The sequence below is a fragment of the Taudactylus pleione genome, unplaced genomic scaffold (assembly GCF_031769625.1).
Source record: "Taudactylus pleione unplaced genomic scaffold, aTauple2 ptg001408l, whole genome shotgun sequence".
Taxonomy (NCBI): Eukaryota; Metazoa; Chordata; class Amphibia; order Anura; family Myobatrachidae; genus Taudactylus; species Taudactylus pleione.
Window position 1 is genome coordinate 1,668,690 of NW_028285808.1, and position 23,804 is coordinate 1,692,493.

A 23,804-nucleotide genomic window follows, 5' to 3' on the forward strand; every position below is an offset into this window, starting at 1 on the left:
GGATTATATAGAGGAAAAAAATCAATGTTGTAGTAATGCAGGGCACAGAGGTCGCACCGGAGCAGTATTATTCCTCACCTAACGGATACATGTGCTGTGACCTTTAGTCCGGCAAAAAATTGCTTAACCCCGTTTTAAACATCAGATTAAAATTTACAGTCAAGATCAAAATTAACTGCTATAGTAAAATAGTGACACATCGTATAGTGGAGATGATTGTACATATGTTCTGCGAAAACAACAAGGTCATTATACGCACTTAGAAGATCTGACTGACAAATGTGTTATCATAAGGAGGACAATCTGCTTATTCACTGAATGCAAACGATGGCTTAATAGAGACTTCTTCAAGTTAACATCTAAAAGTTTTTTTTTTCATCCATTAATGGGTGAATAATACAAATCATTTAATTTACTTGTACATGCCCTCCTGGAAACTTTAATACGTGCAGAACTTTCTTCTAGCATCTGCTCATCAGTGATGCCTTTATGTAATTAACAGCCCTGTTTATTGTGGTGCCCTTAGAAATGACACCAATGGTTTTAAATATAACTGTATCCAATGCAGAGAATAGGGCAATATTAAAGGTCAATGAGATAAATAATGTTTCCAAATGATGTAACGACATGACTGAAAGGTAAAGTCATTTATTTCGTAAAATGTTGCAGGAAGGCATGTATAGCCAAAGCTTTCTGGTGATGCAAAGCCTAATGAAATGTCACATTTTACAAAAAAATTGTTCCGTAAAGCTATTGCTCTTGAATAAAAATATAGCACCTTCATGTATACAGCATGACATGTTCAAAAATGACTGCTTACTAAAGTAAGCAAGTATACCATGACTGGCCACTTGGGGGCACTGTTCTGCAGGTCGTGAGCAGACCTTCAGCGACGTTTTTGTACTTGGTGATTTTACTGGGCCTGACGAGTGTGTTACGTGTTGTGTTATGCAAAGAAAAAGCATTAGGTACATTTGTGAAAAACTGAACACTCTAAAGAGATGGGTGTCTATGTTTCAGTTAACATCTAAAGAAAATTTGAGGGAAATAAAAATGAATCTCAGCTACAAATCGAATATATTTTCTCTTTATAGGAGAGCTATTGTGAAAAATGGAAAAATATTACAATATTCTGCAGAGGCTTTACAAGTAAACTGTAGGAAAAACCAATGTGAAATAGTCATCTATTCAGCTTGATAACACTGTGAACCAGATATACACTAACATGTGTCCTGCAAATGGATGGAGCAATGGTGACAATACAGAAAACTCGCATCAACTCCAAGATTCTGAGTGTATGCACGTCGCAGAGCAAATCGCTGCAAGCCAGTATGTGATGCTTCGGATCAGGCTGGCTAGTTGCTGGCCCGTCAGACCGAACGAGCAGATCACGAGCGTCAGTTGACGGATGACTGTTTTCGGAGCTGAATAGTTTTTGTTTTTCAGCCTGCCCATTCAAAATCTGACTCATCCCATGACTGACCTTAGGCCAAACTGGTTTTGTGGTGGTGTCAAGCAGGTGGCGTCTTTCTGCCCAAAAACCAGACTTTCTCAGACGGAATGAGAATCAGAGTCATGAGGTGAAGAGACAAAATACATAGTCAGGGGACCTATTTGACATATTTCTAATGGCAATCAGATGGTTAGAGGAGTGCAAGGATCAAGCATTGGCAATACTGAGAGAACCATTTCTGGATGTCACAATATAAAGAATGACGATATAGGCTTTTCATAATTGTTTAAACTTTGACTTGTAAACCAAAACACATCACTGGGTGTAAACTAAAGTTGTAGTCCTTTGCTGTTCTCGCTAATCCCGAGACAAGAACAGGATTTGGAAACGGTGGTTTCCGTATTCTGTTCAACTAAATATTAGGATTTAAAATGTACAAACTGGATCTAAATTCTAAGTTGCACATATAATAGAGTTAAATTATGGGGCTGATACAAAGCTTAATACGAATGGGTTGTAATTACTCCAGGACTGCGTGCACAGAATTAAATGTGTATAAATGCCTGTGTGCTGAATTATACACATTACTCTGAGCGAACTGCTCATTCCCGGTCTTCAGGGGGCGGCATTCTTGCCACCTATAAAGCCCCTCAGCACTTGTCTACTTGACCCAATAACCAAATATGACATCACAGATGCTGAGTAACTGATGACAGAAGCTTTTGTCAGTTGTACTCACATTATGTTGTTCTTGTCTGAGTTCGGTATCAAAATGAGGCAAGCTTTGCAAACAGAGGCTGTACAGGCACAATTTAACGTCACAGCTGAGAAAAAAAACACATAAAAACATAGAATTACGGCAACAAGAAAGGAGGCAAAAATGTAATTACTGAAATGTAAATACTTCCATCATTTTAAAAAGACTTTTTTTTTTCAAAATTGTTTACTGGCCATACCATGTGTGTGTTAAATGTGGGGGAGCCTATCAGGATTAAGGTATCACTTTGCATCATCTCGCAATTGAAAAGTTATGATAAAGTTATACCAAACTGCCTGCGTACATGGTAACAACTTTGAGAGTATCTTCAGGTGGTCACTTTTTGCAAGGTTGCATTGTTTCGCTGAGATCCCCCAATAGAAACACTATACATTTAGGGGGCGATTCAATTAGCTGTGGGCTAATTGATCATTGTGGGCTATTCAATTAGTCCCACTTAATGTGGATTTCTTTTCCTGCTCAATGAGACCCAAAAAGAAATCCCAGATAACTATGCTGTTATTGGGTGATAGCAGCCAGTTAACACGTTCATTTAACGAGTGTTAACACAGGTATGGGAGAGTGGGGGAGGGAGCATAATTGAACAGCCTTGGGTGATTAAGCCTGATGCCACCTCCCTTTTTCACCCCCAATAATTTTATCTCCCCCTTAGTGTAGAAATGATGAACTGGAATCCAGTGTATGGATTTTAACCCTGTAGCTGAATCATCACATCAGGCTCATTTTGATGCTGTTCAAGACACATTTTTGTAATATGTGGGAATCTCTGAGAGTCACTATACCTTTATTCTTGACTCTAGTCAGATTATTTTTACACAAAACTATTTTAGGTTTGATTCAACATATAATTGCAGACTTTGAGAACAGCCATGGGCACCAGATTCACCCCAAGTTTTGCTAACCCTTCATAGGGAGGTTTGAGGACTTTGTCGTTTTTTATGGTCCTTATGGGACAAATCATGTGCTTTATGGCTGTTATATTGCCAATTTTTCATTATTTGCAAATAAGGTACTGAACTTGCTTTTGATTACAATAACTGTTTGAACACAAGCACATTTAATGTGACAGTCATTTACACATTTGGTCATAATATGGTTAACTTCCTGTAGGTCACTTTTTCATTGAAGGAAGGGAAAATAATTTCAGATAATTTAAGTAAGCCTGTGGCCTCAAGTTCATATTTACAGTTTACAAGTAGCCATTAAAAACCTTGGATTACCAACATTCCAAAAGGGCAGATGGGTAGACTGAGTTAAAATTGCACCCAAACTGAAGAATTCAATTCACAACCAGAAAGAAGATAGAAGATCCTTACTGGCTTCTAAGCAGAGTAACGTTTCACAGAAATGTAGATAGGGAGGACTTGGAAAGCCCAACTTTATTATTTATAAATAACAGTAATTGTAAATCATAAAAAATCAAAATAAAATGTATAATAATTCTAACATATTGGGGGCGTGTCAATTGCTTGCGCCGGCAGCTCTGACTAATGGGTACACGATGGAGCAATTCAATTGTTGCAAAACCCATTCAATAAGACGGTAGAAGCATGATAATTAATGGGCGTCCAAGACAATTGAATTGCTACATTGGGCGCCTATTAACTAGCGTGCTTAAAAAACTACTGAATTGCCCCCGTTGAAACAAGACCCAGTTCTTGAAAAAGTCCTCAAATGCATTCCATGTTTAGTCTGTAAAAAGAATAGGGATTTGAAAAGTTTCCTGGCTCCAAGTATTTCAAACAACCCTGTTAACCATGTAATAGGTGCAACGGCGTATCTATAATGGGTGCAGTGTGTGCGGGGCACACTGCCCCCGGGTCCAGGGGGGCCCCGCACCACACACACTGCACCCATATTTTTTTTAAACTTACCTGTGCGAGGTCCCGCGTCGGGTGTCACTTCTGCTCAGAACACAGGAAAAATGACCTCCGTGGCCATTTTCCGGTGTTATGCACATGTGCAGTAGACTCCGGGCACACTCTAGTGCCCGAAGTCTACTAATGCTCCGGTGGCTGGACGCGTCAGACGGCTGCCAGCCACCAGGGAGAGAGGAGGGGGCCCCGCACGAGGAGTGCACATGGGCCCCCTCCAATCTTAAAACGCCCCTGAATAGGGGTTACTGTTGCAATAAACAGAATCCCATTACCTGTCAATTTATAGGGAATAAAGTCATCCCTAAACTAAATATGCAAATTCCTCATTTCAGAATCTATTAATTGTGAAACACATTTTATAGTATGTCTTACAGATCTACTTATTTTTTCTTTATAATTCAATATGAAAGCTGGTATACAAATATTTTTCTCCTATGCTTGCATGTACTGCATATAGGTTGTATTTCTGTATATTAGTATGCTGCTGCAATAATGTCTGCAATTCATTGGCACAAATGATTACAGCCTTTTTGGTTAATTATAAAATTGGTTGTGTATTTTACCTATCGAAAGAATATCATATTACTGTTTATAAGGACAATTTAGCACATTATATTTGTTTTGTTATAATAAATACTTTTGTGTTTTAAAGACATCAGCTGTGGGATCATTTATTTAGGAGTATGGATACTTCTCCCAGAGTTGGGGGTAAATGTAATAGGCTGTGGCTTTGAGACTTCGTCAGGTCCCGTGCGAGACTGCCCAATGTTTTAAATTAGCAGTCTTTTAATGGCAACATCAACTTGGTTTCTCCTCTGGTGGTGCTGGTTAGGACACTTTGGTGTACACTGTTATATGGGGGCAAGACAGGTAATCTCTGTCACTCTTACCAGCTATTTTCCTGTACTGTGTGAGGTGTGATAGGGCACAGAAATATATGTTCCCTAACTGCTCCTTGGTCCGGGCCAGGAGTTAAAACTGAACAGGTAATTGGGAGGTGATAAACAATTACTGGGATATTAGTCCTCATTTCCAATCCCCTCGTCACTGACAAAGAATATCACAGAAATAATTATGGAACAGATGATAGATTATCATTTCCTAAAATCTTTCCTAATAGACATTAAGCCAGCAAATCGGCATGCATTATAATACAGAGTTCACAATCTGGCTTCCCAAAGTCAGCCCGTAATGGAGTCATGTATCCATCTAACTTCTCTTGCAATTTAATTAGTGGTCTGTAGTAATAAGGTCACTACCTTTAAAACACTTATATGTCAGCAGTAGTTATTTTATGTATTAATAAGTACTACGTTTAGCAGCCTTCATTTAGCATTGTTACATCAACAGTAGTTATTAGTCAATAGAGGCAAAAACCTTATTTACAATTCCTAATAACAGAGCTGGTGAATTTAATTACCCCACAAGTAACATTATTATGTGCTATTCCCTGTATGTGCTAATCTCTGTATGTGCTATTCTCTGTATGTGCTATTCTCTGTATGTGCTATTCTCTGTTAAGGGTCAGATTACTTTCAGAGCTTAAAAGGGACATTCGGCTATAACATGAGTTATTTATAACATACAGTCAGGTCCATAAATATTGGGACATTGACAGAATTTTCATATTTTGGCCTCTATTCACCACCACCATGGCTTTGAAATGAAACAAACAAGATGTGCTTTAACTGCAGACTTTCAGATTTAATTTGAGGGTAATTACATCCAAATCAGGTAAACGGTGTAGGAATTACAGCGGTTTCTATATGTGCCTCCCACTTTTTAAGGGGCCAAAAGTAATGGGACAAACTAAACAATCCTAAATCTAACTTTCACTTTTTAATACTTTGTTGCAAATCCTTTGCAGGCAATTACAGCCTGAAGTCTGGAACGCATAGACATCACCAGACGCTGGGTTTCATCCCTAGTGATGCTCTGCCAGGCCTCTACTGCAAATGTCTTCAGTTCCTGCTTGTTCTTGGGGCATTTTCCCTTCAGTTTTGTCTTCATCAAGTGAAATGCATGCTCAATCGGATTGTTATACAGACCTGACTGTATAACACATCTCATCTAGAATTCTCACATCTGAAACATGGTATGTTGAAAGGTTATTGGCTAATAGCAGTTATTAAATATTTTTTTATAATCATAACTGAAACTGTGGCCACAAGAGATGGTGTTTTAATGCCGATTATAGTCATTATATTTCAGCTTGGCTTAGGAAGCGATATGGTAGCCTCCATTCCTGCAAAAGTGCAATTGGCGCCTGTAATCAGCGCAGGGCGCAGGCAGCCATTGGGCCTGATCCTGAGTAGAACGCAGCGTCACTGTAAAGTTAAGCGACTTTTTGCTACTGCTAGAGCGTGAAAATCCCTAAAAACTCGTACAGCACATGTGTTACACAGTGTGTGCCTGATTCCAAGATTTACGCAATGAGTGATTTGTAGCCGACTGAGCGATTTGTAGCCAAAGCGCATGCCTCTAATACGTACTGCACACGCACAGCGATTGGTTTCCGATTATGCTAGTACAGAGGATTCACTAGCAAAGAGAGTGACAGGTAGTCAGCGTTTGGGGAAATGGGTCGTCTTATGGACGTGTTATGGAAGTTTCAAGGGTGTGTGGCTCAGGCGCTTAAACTCTCACATTAGAGACCATGGACGGAAAATCTTCAACTACCATATGGTGCAAGTTTTGGTGATGCGAACGATGATGGCGCCTGAAGACGCACCAAGTGGTATAGCAGCATCTCATCTCAGATGCTCAAAGTGGGCGTCTCAGTCCTTGCACATTTATTATACACCAGGGGAAGAGGCGCTGCTAGCATTAGCATAAAGTTGCAGGCGCAACTACAGCGAAAGACCATAAAATGGTCGCGGTAGTGTGCGACTCAGAATCGGGCACAATGTGTGAACCTAATATACAGGAAGATGCAGACCCTCTGCTCATTAGGAACCAGTGACATCACTAAGGCAGCAAAATCATCTGATCACTGGAGGCAGCCATCTTGTACTCTGAACATTCATTGGCATGCACCCAATCACTTCCCTATGAAGTGCCCCAATTTTGTCACTAGGTCCCCATTATGAAATGTCACACCCATGTCGGATACAGTGAGGTGGACATATAATGTGTTGACCAGTTTTTTACCTGTTACATATTAGGACCTCTGGGAAGCTGCTGACACGGGGAAAAGTCCTCTCATAGAATCTGTCCAGACTGGTATTAGAATGTATGGTGGTGGAGGAGCTGCCGTCCTCCTTCTCTGCCTGACTCAGGGATTCCAAGCTGCTCCCTGCCGAGTCTTCAAACATCTGGTTAGGCAATCGCGCCCGCTTACGGTTTTCATGCAACGACGGGTTTGATGCACCATCTGCAAGAGGCTGGAACCACAGATATGGAATTATTACTTTGCTGGACAACTCTTGACAACCAACAAACACTCAGATAGCTATAAATAGCTGGAATAGATCCTCTCACAGCGTCTTACTGATAATTCTGTGAAGACTTCCGTGAGCATGCAGCTAAATGTCCCCAATCCAGGGCCTGATTCATCATGGATAGCAACTGCAACAGAGTACGCAGATCGGCCGATGGTGCGTACTGCGCATGCGTATGCAGCGGGGTGTGCGTGCGTGAGCTGGCATTGCGATCACACTGCGATCACCTACACAGATACAAAGCCATCGCAGAGTGAGTGATGGGACATCAGCGCTTTGGGGTGGTAACGGGGGAGTGGTAGGAGAAACGCAGGCGTGCCTGTCCGTTTGAACGCCATTTCTTGAGCGTGCATATATTAGCCACCGCAACGGCATACGCAGATTGTGTACTCACTGCGTGCAACGAGGTTAGCAATTTCTGAGTAAGGTCAGACCTGCTGTAATTCTGCGTGATGGGCCGATGTTACTCGATGTTCCCGATTGTATAGGCAGGACTGCAAGGTATTACGGATGTGAGATAGCGGTAGTGGGCGGTACTTCTGCTGTAATACTGCGTGAGGGTCCGATGTTACTCGATGTTACCAATGTATACGCAGGACTGCAAGGTATTACGGATGTGAGATAGCGGTAGTGGGCGGTAATTCTGCTGTAATACTGCGTGAGGGGCCGATGTTACTCGATGTTACCAATGTATACGCAGGACTGCAAGGTATTACGGATGTGAGATAGCGGTAGTGGCCGCCTCTATGCTGGCTTTGTGATTGCATTCAATAGCATATTTCTGTGTGCGTAATCTCAGCTGCGATCGCAATAGCAATTCGCAGTGAATCAGGCCCTCAGTGTATTACATAGATTAAGCCTTATCTATATGTGGGCGTGTCTTTGCCATCCAGCTCCTTCAAGGTGACATTAGAGCGGACAAGCAGTACTTGAGTAAAGTATGTTCACTTAGGTGATGTCCATTCCCAGCACACGTGACACAGCAAGGCATGGACACAGCCCTAGATAAGTGTCCTAGAAAGCGTATCTTTTGTGCTTAACGGAGGCCAGGTGTAAAGATACATGATGATTGCTGACACCAGCAGCACTATCCCTTCTGATTGGCTGTTTGCATTTCTACACCTCCCCTTTATTTGTGACTAAATTGGGTCAAGCTGCAGCCACCTATTTGCATTTCTTATTGCTTAGTCAGATTACTGCAGTTTTATAGAGCATACATTGGGCCTGCTTCAGACCCGGTCGCAAGCGCTGAGCGCTCGCAACCGGGTCGATGGTGCCCCAGAGCGCATGCGCACGACGGAGACGGCTCCGTCGTGCGCATGCGCAAGACCCGGATAGCCACGGGCAATCCGTCGCTCCGGGTCTCGCACCAAAGGGGGCGTGCTGTCGATGTTGAGTGACAGCTCACTCAACATCGCGGGGGGTGGCTGCCCAAACGGAGGCGTTCCCATGAGAACGCCTACCGTTTAGGGCCGGCCCCACTGACATCACTTGTTAGAGCCGAAATCTCTCTGGGGCTTGCGGCCACGAGACCCTACCACAAGGGTCTCGTCGCAAGCCCAATGGTCGCGATGGTCAAGACCATCGCAACCAACATCATGGCCGCTCGCAATAGCTGTGGGTGGTCACCCACAGCAATGCGAGCGGCCAGGAGGCCGTTCTAAAAAAAAACAAAAAACCCGTCCCCGATTCAGAGCGAGCGCTCTGTCAGAGCAACCGGGTCTGAATCAGGCCCACTGTCCTATGTAGTGTATACAACATGTTTTTACATTAAAATAGAGATGATTAGATTTTTGCACTTACTGCTGTCACGGTCAAGTCGCATTTAGTTGCTATCGGTTGGCAGAAGTATATGTATTTGTGATGTAGAAATACTTCTGTGTTACCGAGTGGATACATGTGACTCAACATTCACTCGTCAGACTGCATAATTTTTTTTGGGGACAGAATATTTTCACATATGCTCAAAGCACAAAACAAGTCCACCTATAAATAAGGCCTAGCATTCAATTCAATTAATGGCAATGTGCTAGTGTGATGGCATTTGAACACCACACAGTTCCCATAAGTCGCCCGCAATTCGCCCCAATGTTGTGCATCTTAGTCCGAGGCCCATAGGGATGCATATTAAAATGCATGAACTGAGGCTACCATATGTATGGGTTTTGTGTACACTGGGCCTGATTCACCAAAGATGGCAGATGCGACTGCAATAGCGATTACGCACACAGTCTCACTGCGATCATATGCTAATCCACTGCGATCACTATACTGTCGCAGCACAACATAAGGACGCCCACTTTACCTTACACACATCCGTAATACTTAGCAAGACTGCAAACCCATCAGTAACATCGAGTACCATCGAAGCATCACACACACTTGAACAAGGTCAGACCTTACTCAGAAATTGCTAACCTTCCGGTACGCAGTGAGAGCTCAGGCTGTGTATGGCATCTTACTGACAAGCCTGCGTTTCGCCGACCACCCCCCAACACCATTCCCAAATGGTACTTCCTGTCAAACACTCTGCGATGGGTCTGCGTAGCCACTGAGATCGCAGTCCCAATCGCTGTGGAGTGTTCGCGCACGCACGCTGCGATGCATATGTATGCGCAGTAAACGACAATCGGACGATTGCGTGCTGAAGCAGGACCACTGCACATTGCACCAAAATGAGTTTTACATCGCTCCAAATTGAAATGACCCCCTAGTGTGTACTCTGGTGAATATCAAATACAATCTAATGTAAGAAATGTTGGTAAAGTATTGTAGAGTTAAAGGACCTAATTCAGAGGCGGCCGTATGGTCTACGACCGCCTCGATGTTTTGCCAGTGCGCATGCGCACGAGGGAGCCGGCTCCCTCGTGCGCATGCGTGAGACCCGCTACGACCGACAGCGCTGGTCGTAGCGGGTCTCTTTCCAAAGGGGGCGAGATGTCGATGTTGATTGACAGCTCACCCCGTTTGGGAGGCGGGCCGGGGTGGTGGCAGCCCAAACGGAGGCGTTCCCATGGGAACGCCTGCCGTTTGGGGGAGGCCCCACTGACATCACTAGTGATGTCAGTGGAGAGCTTCCGGCTCTGACAGAGCCAGAAGCTCTCCGGGGCTTACGACAAGTGAGACCCTACCCTAGGGTCTCGTCGTAAGCCCCGATGGTCGCGATGGTCTCTGACCATCGCGACCATCACCCGAGCGGTCGTTAGAGCTGCGGGTGTGAACCCACAGCCTAACGACCGCAACAGAGGCGGCCGGTCAGGATGCAAGTGGCCGCCCAGTTTCTGAGCGACAGCTTGCATCCTCCGACCGCCTCTGAATGAGGCCCAAAGTCTTCATTTAGAAGATATATTTAAGTCAGTCCCTTACCACTGTAATAATAAGAGGTCTAGAGTATTTCCGATTAATTAAAAATTAGCAAACTATCATATACCTTACCCTTTTAATAACAGTGATATACACACTTTTACATATTCATATTGACACCTCTGTGGAATCCTTAGCTATAAAGGTGGAGCAGAATGTATTGCGCAATGGCCAAGTAATAGGTGGATAATATGAGCTATCTATGACATATCTCTGATTAATTAATACAACATTCTATCTAATAATTCTCTATCATTAAAAACAAAAAATAACAAAACCTAAAAACAAGTTTCTATTGGCAAGTGACTAGTGCACCTAAAAACACCCTTATCTCAGTCTACAATGATAGAAGCCTGAGCCTATGTCCAGAATCCTTACCCTAAACTTTTGATTTATTGGATAAACAACTTTGGCCTTTAATGCAAATGCTGCAACTCCATTGCTTGGCTGCTGGTCGCCTTCCTGGAAAGAAGAACACATTATACATTATCTATAGCGTGAAGAGCCTATGATGGGGTGAAAATATCCAAACCATAAGTTATACCGTTAAAATGTATTTCACAGCACAGAATATAAAGAGTATGAAAGAATATAAATAGCGGTTATTTTTAGCGATTGCATAAAATATCTCAACGCTCCAGTGGGATTGGGAGATAAATAAACCATGAAGCATTATCCAATTATTCACACAAATAAAGCTTAACAGAGCGGAACGTTATTAAGTTGACGAAATCTGTTCCTCAATTAATTATTATGCGTCTGATTATCCCCCTTGCTAACCATTAGTGGAAGATTTATGTGGCTCTATCTCATAGTACTTTAAAACACCTTTATGTAATGTACAATTTGAGCTGTCTGCTGTAAAGCCCTTATAGAAATGGATTGTTCCACTGGGCTTACAGGAAGGCAATTGGAAGACGGATTACTATATAATAGGTTACCCAAGGTTGTATAAATCAGCAGATCTTACGCAAGTCTTATGTATGTAGTCCCGCTTACCCTGGGAATGTAGCCACTTGTACACTGCTTATGTAAGATTTGTAATAAAAATAAGCATATCTAATGCATATTTTGCACACATCACAACTAATAGATGAAAACTGTTGGCCACTATTAAGGGGCAGATTAAATTACCCACATTTACCGCTGCCTCTGGGCAGATCTGTAATTGAATAGCTCGTAACACTTTACCCGAGAGAAGAGACTGTGGGGTCTAATTACTAAGCAGTGTTAGGAGACAGAGTGAAAAGTGTTAAGAAAGTGATAAGGTGCCAGCCAATCAGCTCCCAACTGTCATCTCACAGGCTGTGTTTGAAAATTGACAGTTGGGAGCTGATTGGCTGGCACCTTATCACTTTCCTAACACTTTTCACTTTGTCTCCTAACACTGCTTAGTAAATAGACCCCTGTGTGACACAACCTGCAGGTAATTGAATCTGTCCCAAGGTTACCTCACTACAGCAGCGCAGACGGTGTAATGGTTAGCATTACTGCCTCCCAGCACTGAGGTCGTGGATTTGATTACCACTACGGCCCTAACTGTGTGGAGTTTGTATATTCTCCCTGTGCTTGTGTGGGTTTCCTCCGGGTGCTCCGGTTTCCTCCCACACTCCAAAAATATACTAGTAGGTTAATTGGCTCCAAAAAAAAAATAAAAAAAAAGTCTCCAGGGATTGTATGCTGCGATCAGCTAAACTAAACACACTGAGAGCAGAGCGCTGAGGAGAGCCACGTCCATGTCCAGACACAGAACACTGATAGCACAGAGCAGGAACAGTGTGGATAGACCTCATAGCCAGCTGGATGCGATGTGCAGTGCGGCTGGACCTCTGCGTCATCCGGGAGTGATGTGCAGGCACACGGCGGGCGGGCCTCAGCGCTAGCCGGGACAAACACCGCAGAGGTAAAACACAGACCAAACTAATAGACACTGTTTGTCAGACAGGGCTGGCAGGTGATATATTTGATTATAGTTCTCAGACACAATGATTACTTATATATTTCATTACACATTTAAACCACATCCCCATTAGATAAACTATGTCCGCAGATTATTTGCCGCAACTATTTTACTGTTGCCATGCGCTGATAGAAAAGTCGGGGCCACTTGATTGCATTTGCATCCCAAGCTAAAAGTTGCCAGCCAGCCCCTTATCATTACATTATGTATAATAGAAAGCACACTGCCTACTTCATCCAGGGGTGAGAGTTTAGACTCCCTGATTCTTAACTTCTTTTTGGCTTTTGAAGAGGCATCATGGCTATCTTGTTTAAGATCGGGCTTCTTGTTCTGTAAACTTGCACCAGAGTCCTTCACCTGCAATTACAAAAACACATAGAGTGTTCACAACAAGCTCAATGTACTTCACAGCTATAAATCAGGAATAATAGCTACATAAGGCAGACCAGAGACAATTATGCTAAGAAGATACGGTAGCAGAATATAAAAGAGATACCGGCTGTGACATTATATATGCTGCATCTATATATAGCATCAGGATATAGTAACAACTAATTTAAGGGCACTACATGACATTCACATAATATATTTTGGAGTCAGACACAGATTTGAATATTTTTCACAGCTATTTATGTAAATTTAACCACCACCCATGATTTATATATCGTATAATATAAATCTTGCAGAAAATATATAATATTTTTTCTTTTTCGCCTCCAGAAGAGATCCTGAAGGCAAGAGGCAGATGGTCACTGTGGGGGGGGTTGCTTCGTGTCAGTAGCCCCCCAGCACAAATCTGCAAATCATCCGGAAACCAGGCGGGGACGTGGTCAGCACAGTTGGCAAAGTGGTTAGTATTACTGCACTCACAACTTCCCACCAAGGCTTCCTGCCACTTTCCAAAACCATATTGGTAGTAGGTTGATTTCTGACAAAAAATGAACCCTAGCATATATGTGTGTACATCATACTTACCTACTCTCCCGGAAGTTGTGGGAGGCTCCCCATTTTTGAGAAGCCCCCTGCATCCCCGTAAGAGTGTCCGGATCTCCTAGTGAAGTGGGCAGAACGGGGGGGAGATAAAAACAAGAATCGCTGGTCTGTGGGGAGGGGCTAATGATGATAAAAACACATAATTTAGCCCTCCCAACAGGATTGCAAATGGCAGCAGTATGCTGTGATGGGGCGGGCCTAATGATGTCAGAGCCCGTCTCCAGCCCCTGAAGTAATCAGCTGCATCCCCTCTCCGGGCTTCTACTGGAGAGGGAATGCAAAAAGCAGGCAAGTATGATGTACATGTTGTAAGGAATTGAGGGGTCTATTTAAGCAGTGTTAGGAGACAGAGTGAAAAGTGATAACAAAGTGATAAGGTGCCAGCCAATCAGCTCCCAACTGTCATCTCACAGGCTGTGTTTGAAAAATGACAGTTGGGAGCTGATTGACTGGCACCGTATCACTTTTCACTCTGTCTACTAACACTGCTTAGTAAATAGACCCCATAGATTGTAAAGTTACACTGGTGCAGGGTCTCAAGTATTACACATAAAAGGAGATTAATATTATACGATATATAAATCATGGGTGGTGTTTAAATTTACATAAATAACTGTGAAAAACATTCAACTCTTTGCCTGACTCCAAAATATATTATGTGAATGTCATGTAGTGCCCTTAAATTACTTGTTGCTATATCCTGACAGGAACATGCAGCGTAGGAGCTAACATGTGACTGGGCGGCAGGTGCCAAAGTCATCCAATCAGGTGCTGCCATCGCTTTCATTGAACCTTTTCAAGTTCACCAGGTAAAACAAATACTAGAGGCCGGAATATGAATTTCTGTTTGTTATTCTAAAAAGGTCTGGATGATAGACAAAGCACTGCAGCAAGCAATATAGAGCAAGCAATGTATTTATTGTACAGTGTTAAGGAGTTTAACCTCATTTATCTATATTTGTTATTCAGGTGAAGCTTTATAGACTGTGTAATGTTAATAATCATTCACACACCAAAAAAATAAATAAATAAAATCTAATTGAGGCCATTATCCAGACACAATAGTCTGGAGACCCAATTCCTGAAAAGGATGTCATTAGTAGGCCATGTAATTAGCGTGAGGAGAAGAAATACATATTTTATTTAGCTAACGCAACACGGTCAGTTCACAAGTACCGAAATCTATCAGAAAGGTTCAACCTCTACTTGACAGGAATGACAACAATGGTTGCCAAGGCGATAGGGATGTGAAAGAATTATTACAGCAGAGTGGTTACTGTCCTCTAGCAGATGAATATGACAGTGGGACGTCTCGGGAGACCATTCCTACAAAACCCTCAGCCTTGCTAATATTTCCACAGCATGTCACAGCCTCTCATAGCCCCCCATACTCTGCTTTTCAAACAGGGTTATGAACAGGCTGCCATCACATGGTATCCGATATGGCAGGTTTCACTGGGTCCCCTGACATTATAAACACTAATATTCTGTATTATCTCGGTCATCGAGTCATGTCACACAACTCAATACACAGGACCTCATTCTGTAATCAGGATACCCTGACAGAGGGATACACAGGGAACGAATATGACACAGTAAGTTATGACACTGGACTGAGGAAGTGTAACTGGTCTCTGCGTAATGCACTTTTGGGGACTATTTAGTTCCCCTCTAAATTTATGCAGAAACTGCAATGAGTGATACCCGGAAAGCTTATATGTCCCGACTTTCTAGGTCCACTTTCATTTACCATTTAATTTTTTTAAATATATAGAAAATAAAAAAAGATTAAAAAGCTGTATTTAAATAGAGACATTTTCTGTAATTAGTTCCTGCAATCACCATCCACCGCAATCATTCTTTAAGAAGTATAGCTTTAAGAAAAACCCAATTTTTTTCCAGTTTTTATTGAAATTTATGTCTATGTATTGTGAAATTAAAGCAAAGAACAAATGAACAATTGGAGATAAATTAGAAATCCCAGAATCATTTTACCAGCATTTAATCTACAATTTTGACTCCAAGTACCCACCTTTTGAAGACATTACCGCCGAACACACCCGTGGCAATCTTTTACAGTGGAAATCAAATATTGTTTGTAAGCTCTTCTCTACACTGTTGCAGAAGTTCCCACAAATATGTTGCGCTTGTAGGTTGCTTTGCTGCATGCTCGCCTAGTCTCCCGAAGCGGCTGGGAGGCTCCCGAAAAATCGAGTGGCGCTCCCAGCAAGTCTCCCACCTGGTCACCTACTCCAGGACCCCCCTTCCGCACCCCAACCCCCCATGATGTGTTTTGCACAGTCACGCCCCTGCTACACCCCCATTACTGTGTCAAGTCCTTGCCACGCCCTCTCATTTTGTGCCCCCCCCCCAATGTGCCAACTTGGCTGCCCCATCCGAGTGGGGGCAACCAGAATGTAGGCAACCATGTTTTGCTGTCACCCTTCTGTCCAGTTCATCCCAAACCAGCCCAGTAAGGTATACAGTAAGTCTGGAGACTGCGCTGGCCATTCTATGACTTTAAGCATACCATCTTGTTAGTGTCTTCATAGGTAGTTGAAGATAGTCTAGAGGTATGTTCTGGGTGATTATCTTGCTGTAGGATGAACCCTTGACCCGCCTTCGTAACAGGGCTAAATAGCGCCATATGACGTCCCGCCCCCTAAATAGCGTGATGTGCCGCACCAGCACCGGTAAGTGTAGCGCTGATTGTGTAATGTAAAACTTTTTATATACTTATTTATTTTTTCCCTTCAAAAGCCATACTGGCCATATCCATTAGCTTCTCACAATTTAGAGGTACATCACAGAGAAATCACCGTTTTCGGAATGGTGCATCTCTTTCCGCTGATTACAGTTGTCACCATAGAGCTCTGTGACGACAACAGCCAACAAGGGGAGAAAACGTGAGTCCACACCAGCTCAGGACTGCATTAGCTATACACAGCTATGAGGAACATGGAAGCCAGACTGACTTCGCTCATAATTCCTGTGCATAAGTTAGCCCCGCATGAGAAAATCACTTTAACCCTTCCCATGCCCTTTACTAACCTGGACAACACTGTTGCATTGTCGATTGCAGCAGCAGCACCACATTAGACAGTATAGGTGCATAATTATTAATACCGCAGCTGCATTTTAAATAGACCACTAAAGCTGGCTATACACGCTACAATTATCGGGGCAATCCGCCCGATATCCGCGAATCGCCCCGATAATTGTAGCGTGTGTGCGGGCGAGTGATTGTTAAATATTGCTCGGTCGGGCATGCTGGATTGTCCAGCATGCCCGTCCGATGCGATATTTAGGGGGTAATGTTGGGCTACGGTAATTTCAAGTGATGTACCCAGCTACATATCCTGACCGCACATCACTCGGAACTGAATTACCCCCTTAGGGTCCGAAATTTGCAAAAGTTCCTTTATACAGTGGAGGTGTTCTGCTGGCTACAGGAGGAACACAGATACGCGTAGACAATTGTTTTTGTGCTCAATTGTTGCTGCAGTTATTATGGTAACATATTTCACCTATGAGCCCCTCTTTATTTTTATTGCAAAATATTATTTCTATATCCAAGAAAGCGTATAGCTGTATGTGTTGTGCACAGAACCCAATTTCGTTTGATAATTGCTTTTTTTTCTCCATTTTTATTATGGTTGCCTTTGGAGAATAGAACACACAATCGCTCTGTGGATATAACTTTATCTATAGCGAGATCATATCCAAAATATAAACAGCTCTGTCTAAAGCACATAATGGTTATGCTACAACAAGACCAGACAATGCATTTAATAGTACAGGGGGGGGGGGGGGGGGGGGAGCATATATAAGCCAATAAATAAACATCATACAGTACTAAGATGTACAAACACTTAAGATTAGAGTCTATGATATTTTAATTATTATAAAGCATGCAAGAATAGTTACTTGAGTTTAGACCAAATAGCTATATAACAAATATGAATACCCTTAAAATGCTTGAGAGAAATAATCGCTGTCCAGACAATAATTGTGGTTCCAATGCACAAAAAGTTCTTATTGCAATAAAAGTTACACGCTTTCATCCAGCACAATTAGCGCAAAGACAATTAAATACAGAATATACGATACAGCCCAATACATACGCGTGCACCCTGGTCCCAGCATACAGTCATCAGTCCAGAAGCCTCTGTATACTAAACCAGTATGCAAGCTATATACCCTCCTAGAACAAAGAAACTAGTTAACGGGTTCCCATTGGGTCTTGCTCGTGGACATTCTGATACGATGCAGGTCATTGGACAGTTCATATAGCATCACTAGGGGTATGTCTCAGTTCCTCAGATGTTGCTTTGTGTGGTTTTCCCGTCGAAGAATTGGTTTAAACTAGTAAAAAACACTTCATACAGTTTCACATTCTAACCACTATTTTCATATAGTTCCTATCTTGCGAATGCATGATGCGATTTCCTTGCGGGTAGATCCAGAAACCTGCAAATAAACAGCGATTTAGAATGGTACCAAACATGATATGTCTACTAGCTTATGTACCTTAAATATCGTATACATTACAATTCACAACATAAGTATTTGCTAATAAAACCTCTAATATTTAGCTTTTAATGTGGAGGAACCTTTTTATAAGTTTTGATATGTGTAAGTGTGAGAATATTGCGTAAAGTCGCTAATATGCGTGGTGCGTTTACGTGTAGAGTGCTTTGATAAACAGCGCAACTGTGCACTGTGCGTCTTGTATATTTTATATGTATGATTTATGGTAGGCCTTTTAACAATATACGGGAGCAAAGCAGACGCACGACGCTAATAATCTCATATAGCATCGCACACAAGGGTTTTGTGCTGACAATGCAAGATGGCGTTTTCAGGGGCAACACAAGATGGCGTTGCCCGATATTAGTTTAAGATCTGGTATCAGCCAATCATCCGGCTTCGACAGTCCACCCTTTGATAGCAAACAATACGCTATCACACTCTGGTCTTAAATTTATTCAGTCATACACTATGAAATATTATTTAAAGTTATATTAGGAGATGGCACAATTTGGTCATTAAACCATCAATAATGTGTCCCTGGGAGGGACATAAAACTACCCTTATACGCACACCGCGGATCTTGGAAGATCATTGGAAAGATGTGGGGATGCACCTAACCTATAAAGGAGATCTTGAAGGGGATAGGGACTTACATTATTTACGATGTTTAAAATAACATTTAATAATACATTTCATGCATGGCTAAATCTATACATCATCTGATGGTACATTCTAGTTCAGGATTGTAATGCAGTTCTTCATTTATTTGTATGCATACTATTACTACTAACCACCATCATAATTTAATTCTCTTGGTTTACCTTAGCATTACATTTTCCACACTTCAACACAACAGGAACACATCTGACACATAAGCCAATTACTAAGATGACAACTAATATGAGGAGCAGGAGTTTACCTACACTAGCAACCATTTCCTGGACCCACTCTCCTAGACCAGAGAACCACTCTTCTACCTTTTCCTCTACCACAATCAATGAGGCATTATGGTTCTTTCGAAATTCCCATTTCAGCTGCAGAATTTCTTCCGGTCTATCACCTCCTTAGGATCGCCAGTATTATTTGTGATGTAAGTGCAACACTTGACACCAATTTGGGTGGCCAGGGTCAAACAGTATCCACCAGTAACAGCTGTAAAATAATTTAATACTAGTCTATGTTGCACAAGTTCTTTCTTATAGGCCTGTAGCTCCTTACCAGTGTAGTGAACGTGTCATCATACATCTCGGTGATATTATCTATTAATTTAGCAAGGTCTTGGATGTATCTAAAATGTAAAAGTATCCCGAGCGATCCTGGTGGGATCTAATGCTACCAAAATTTGGAAGCCAGTTGTTTCGCTAATCAACCGTGTGGCTGTATGTACATCACAAGTTATCATATTTCTTTTGTCTCTGTGTTCATACTGTGTGTGAAGATATGGTGATGGTGTGTTTTTATGAATACCAAGCATTTCACCATGTGTAAGGGTCATAACCTCTGGGAGTACCCTTCCCAGATAACATAAACCTTCCAAACTCAGAGTGAGCCACTCGTACGCTTTCCTTCCACATATAAAATACACATCGTCTAGGAGTACATAAGGGATAGAATGCATCATTATCATTGGGCACAATTCTCTAACAAATAATCCTACTCCAGATTTTCCCATTTGGCTGATATACGTTCTAGGTTGTCCAATAACTGTACAGTACCCTTCAGGTACTCTGCCAACCATTACCTTGGTAGAACTAAGTGTATACTTATACCGGAAGTGTCTTCCACTGGTAATGTTACGTATAAGTCCATCATCTACTGGTTCATTATCAGCTCTGTGTGAAAAGGTCATTGTCAATTTCCTGGTTTATTGAAATTGGTGATGTTTAAACATTAAAGGGATCTATCCACCTGGTACTGATGGAGCTTAAATTTGGAGGCTTGGACTTTCCCGTCCAGTGTTTTCCCCTTAAGTAATGCAAGAACCTCAGAGACATTTAACGGGAGTGGTGCTAAACCTACATTATGTTGTCCCTGAGGCACATGAGTGCAAACCCAACACTCAGTCTGGTTTAAGACCTTACCCACTAAGGAATGGTAATCCTCTAAAGGATGCTTGCCCAAATACAGGTTACTCTTGGACTGGCATCGCTGGATGCACTTTTCATCAATTAGACATCCACAGTTTGCACACATACAGTATTCCTCAGACAATAGACCTTCACACTAACTCCAAGTTTCTAAAATGACAGATCTCTTAATCACTGTACTGAGTTTGGTCAGATACCGCCCTTGTGAATGTATTGCTCCTTCTCCTGACTCCACTCCATCTGTATCACGATCGACCTCTCCCTCCATCATCTGTCCACCGTTACAGAAACAAGACATCCCGAACCAAACATGGATGATGAGAACTCTGGAAGAAAATAGGAACGCAACCCCTGCCCACCATTCCATTGCTGGAATAGTGGACTGTAAATTTCCTTAGAAATGTGTAAGGATAAACCTCACAACAGGCGCTTAAATGGGCAGTTTTTTCACAGCAGCTGTAAAAAGTGAGTATAGTCACACTCAGTGAAGGTACAAGAAAAATATGAATACAGCGCTAGGAGGACTAATAGTTAATAAAAACCAGATGAAGTGCAATATATGTAGATGAAATTATTTAATACTAATTAAGATAGAAATAAAAATGTTAAAAATATGACACAGTATCAGACATAAATCAATTGTGAATGCTACCCCTATTGAAATGAGGCATACAAATGGAAATGATATCAAGGATGTACTTAATAATATTCCTGAGGGTAACAGTGGTCAATTATAATGTTCCAATTGGATATGTCTCTAGCCAACTCACAATGTTAGGGACCCGGAATGTCCTAGAGCGGCATCACGCTCTCATAATGTCCCTTGGAGTGGTGAAACTTTGCAGTCCAAATGGTGACTTGAAGATTATTGTATCAGTCCATCTGTCCCTCGGTGATTGCCCAAACAAAATAGTATGGTCCGCGGAGTCTGTTCCAGATGAAAATGGCAGCAGTGCAAAACAAGTTATCCAGATGTATCCTCCCAATGTTAAGGGGTGCTGAAAACACCTAACGCGTTTCGCTGGGTAACCCCCAGCTTTATCAAAGGTGAGTGTCTGTTTAATTGTTGGGGATATTTATACAGAGTCAAAATGGCCCCTAATTACCCACACATGGGAATAATTGCACTTCATCGTTATACATTTAATTAAAAAGCAGGAGAAATCTTAATAGCATTGTTATAACCTACTAGTGAAGCAAATCTTCCTTTATATAGAGTAAAGTAAATAAATAATGTAAGGGCTACAATGTTCAACTTCAGGCTTACCTATCCGTGTATATTACCACGTCGATCACGTGGTGTCAACAGTGGACCACGTGATACTGGCAGATCACATGACCCCCTGTCTACACGGATATAGATAATGCAGAGAACCGGATGTTAATATGTGCTGTGAGAGACATAGATAGGAAACCCAGTTTTCAATGTCCCATTCATACATCCTAGAATCCGATGTTACAATCTACGAGTTCAAGTCGTCACGTGATTGCCCTATTGCGCGTGATCATCTTACTTGTGGCCAATGCCCTTAATAAAAATGGCAATTCAGTACCACTAGCTGTATATACATAAATCATTTGCAATTTTGAAAATAAATAAATAAAAGATTTGCTAGCATATTATCACGCCGTTCGTGCGATATCAACAGGGAACCTTATACTGTTTGTAAATCACAAGACCTCCAGTCCACATAGGTTAGAGTAACGCAGAGGGCAGGCTATCATTGCGTGCTATGGAGGACAGAGATAAAGAACTAATTTTCTAATTTATTGTCTTCACATGCTCACCTAGTAACGTTATTAAACAACAAAAAGACTATATAGTCAAATGTCATCATATTTGAAGATCCTCAGCCCTTAAAACAATGTTTACAATCTACGAGTGCATCTCGTCACGTGGTTGTTCCATCTTGCGTGATCATCATGTTATTATGGCCAATGCCCTTAATTAAGATGGCGAATTCTGTATCATCGACCATATATATATATTATATATATATATATATATATATATATATATATATATATATATATATATATATAGAGGACAACCAGAGAGTAGAGGCATGTAAACGGACAAGAAAACGGAGGACTTTCAAATGTCATTTTGGATATAATTTCTTCATTATATATCTCTAATACAAGACATATCTGGTTATCGATCGCATTGTAACCCCACAACATCGGACCATATAAATTCATCATTTGCCCTCAATATAAATGACTGCTACAGCACCATATAGCCTTATAATTTGTTATCCATACGGTAGGACTCTAATTAATCGATCTAAATTTGATTATAATAGTACCCATTCTGTCTCAAAAAAATAATAAATAAAATAAAATTAACCTCTAAAGAAATTTGTTATTTCATTTATTCTTTAAAATCTTTTGATCCTTTTTTCTCCTTTGAGCCTTTAAATCTTTTATATCCTTTTACCACATATCGAAGAGGGCTTATATAATGAGTTCGGACAGTGTCATAATTAATTACTAGTAGACACTAAGGCCCTCATTCAGAGCCGCTCGTTAGCGGCAGTACGCTCGTTCCGAGCGATGTTTGCACATCTGCGCATGCGTACGCTTTTTAGTACGCATGCGCGAACCAGTCAGTGCGGCCGAAAATCCTTTGTACGCTATATAGCGAGTGCCTGCTATTTTGAGTGACAGAATGGGGCGTATGTGGGTGGTAACAGGGGAAGGTGCTTGAAAATGGGGAGTGGAGATCCGATCGCAGGCGTGCTTAAAGGTCAAAACGGGCGTTTTATGGGTGTGTATATTTAAAACAGCAGCGTCATTGACCACGTTACTGGGTTATTTTATAGCCAGAACTGCACGCAAATTTGTGGTAGCAAACACCAACCACAAGAATAGCGAGCAGTTCATACGCTGGTCGATGTACTCGATTAATCTAATAAATAGCGGACATGACGTAGGATGCGTGCGGCCAGGGGGCGTTTTTAACAAATAAACGAGCGTATGTTTTGCTCGTTCGTTCAGACTTAGAGGTGTGAACACACTGCAATGTGCGTACGGATCATTTAAATAGCCACCCCTTGATTTTAAACGAACGACCGCAAATAGCGTGCGGCTCTGAATGAGGGCCTAAATCTTTCAATTTAATCACTTAAACCAATGCTATGTATAACTATCTCCCAACACCTAACTCTCAATATGAATATGTATATTGTCCTTCTAAAAAGCGGCAAATACACAATCCTATTGATGTATTGAAAGAGGCATTGTTTCTTTAAGGGACACAAGTGAGTGGTATAAACTACACATAATGTTTCAGAGTGGGGTATGGCGCTAGGGCTGCA

The 23,804-nt window shown here is 41.8% G+C and overlaps 1 protein-coding gene across 3 annotated transcripts in view; it reads right to left on the reverse strand.

Annotated features, from left to right (window-relative positions):
• The window catches only part of EVC (EvC ciliary complex subunit 1), a 113,478-nt gene that overhangs the window by 73,955 nt on the left and 15,719 nt on the right, over positions 1 to 23,804 (reverse strand). For 2 of the 3 annotated variants that reach the window (XM_088463593.1, XM_088463591.1), the window contains exons 2-6: positions 13,103 to 13,228; positions 11,290 to 11,373; positions 7,259 to 7,491; positions 2,193 to 2,277; positions 1,484 to 1,546 (exon numbers count right to left, since the gene is read on the reverse strand). In XM_088463593.1, the coding sequence (XP_088319719.1) occupies positions 1,484 to 1,546; positions 2,193 to 2,277; positions 7,259 to 7,491; positions 11,290 to 11,373; positions 13,103 to 13,228 (591 nt within the window). The remainder of the gene's footprint in view (positions 1 to 1,483; positions 1,547 to 2,192; positions 2,278 to 7,258; positions 7,492 to 11,289; positions 11,374 to 13,102; positions 13,229 to 23,804) is intronic. The other variant, XM_088463592.1, reaches the window with a different exon arrangement.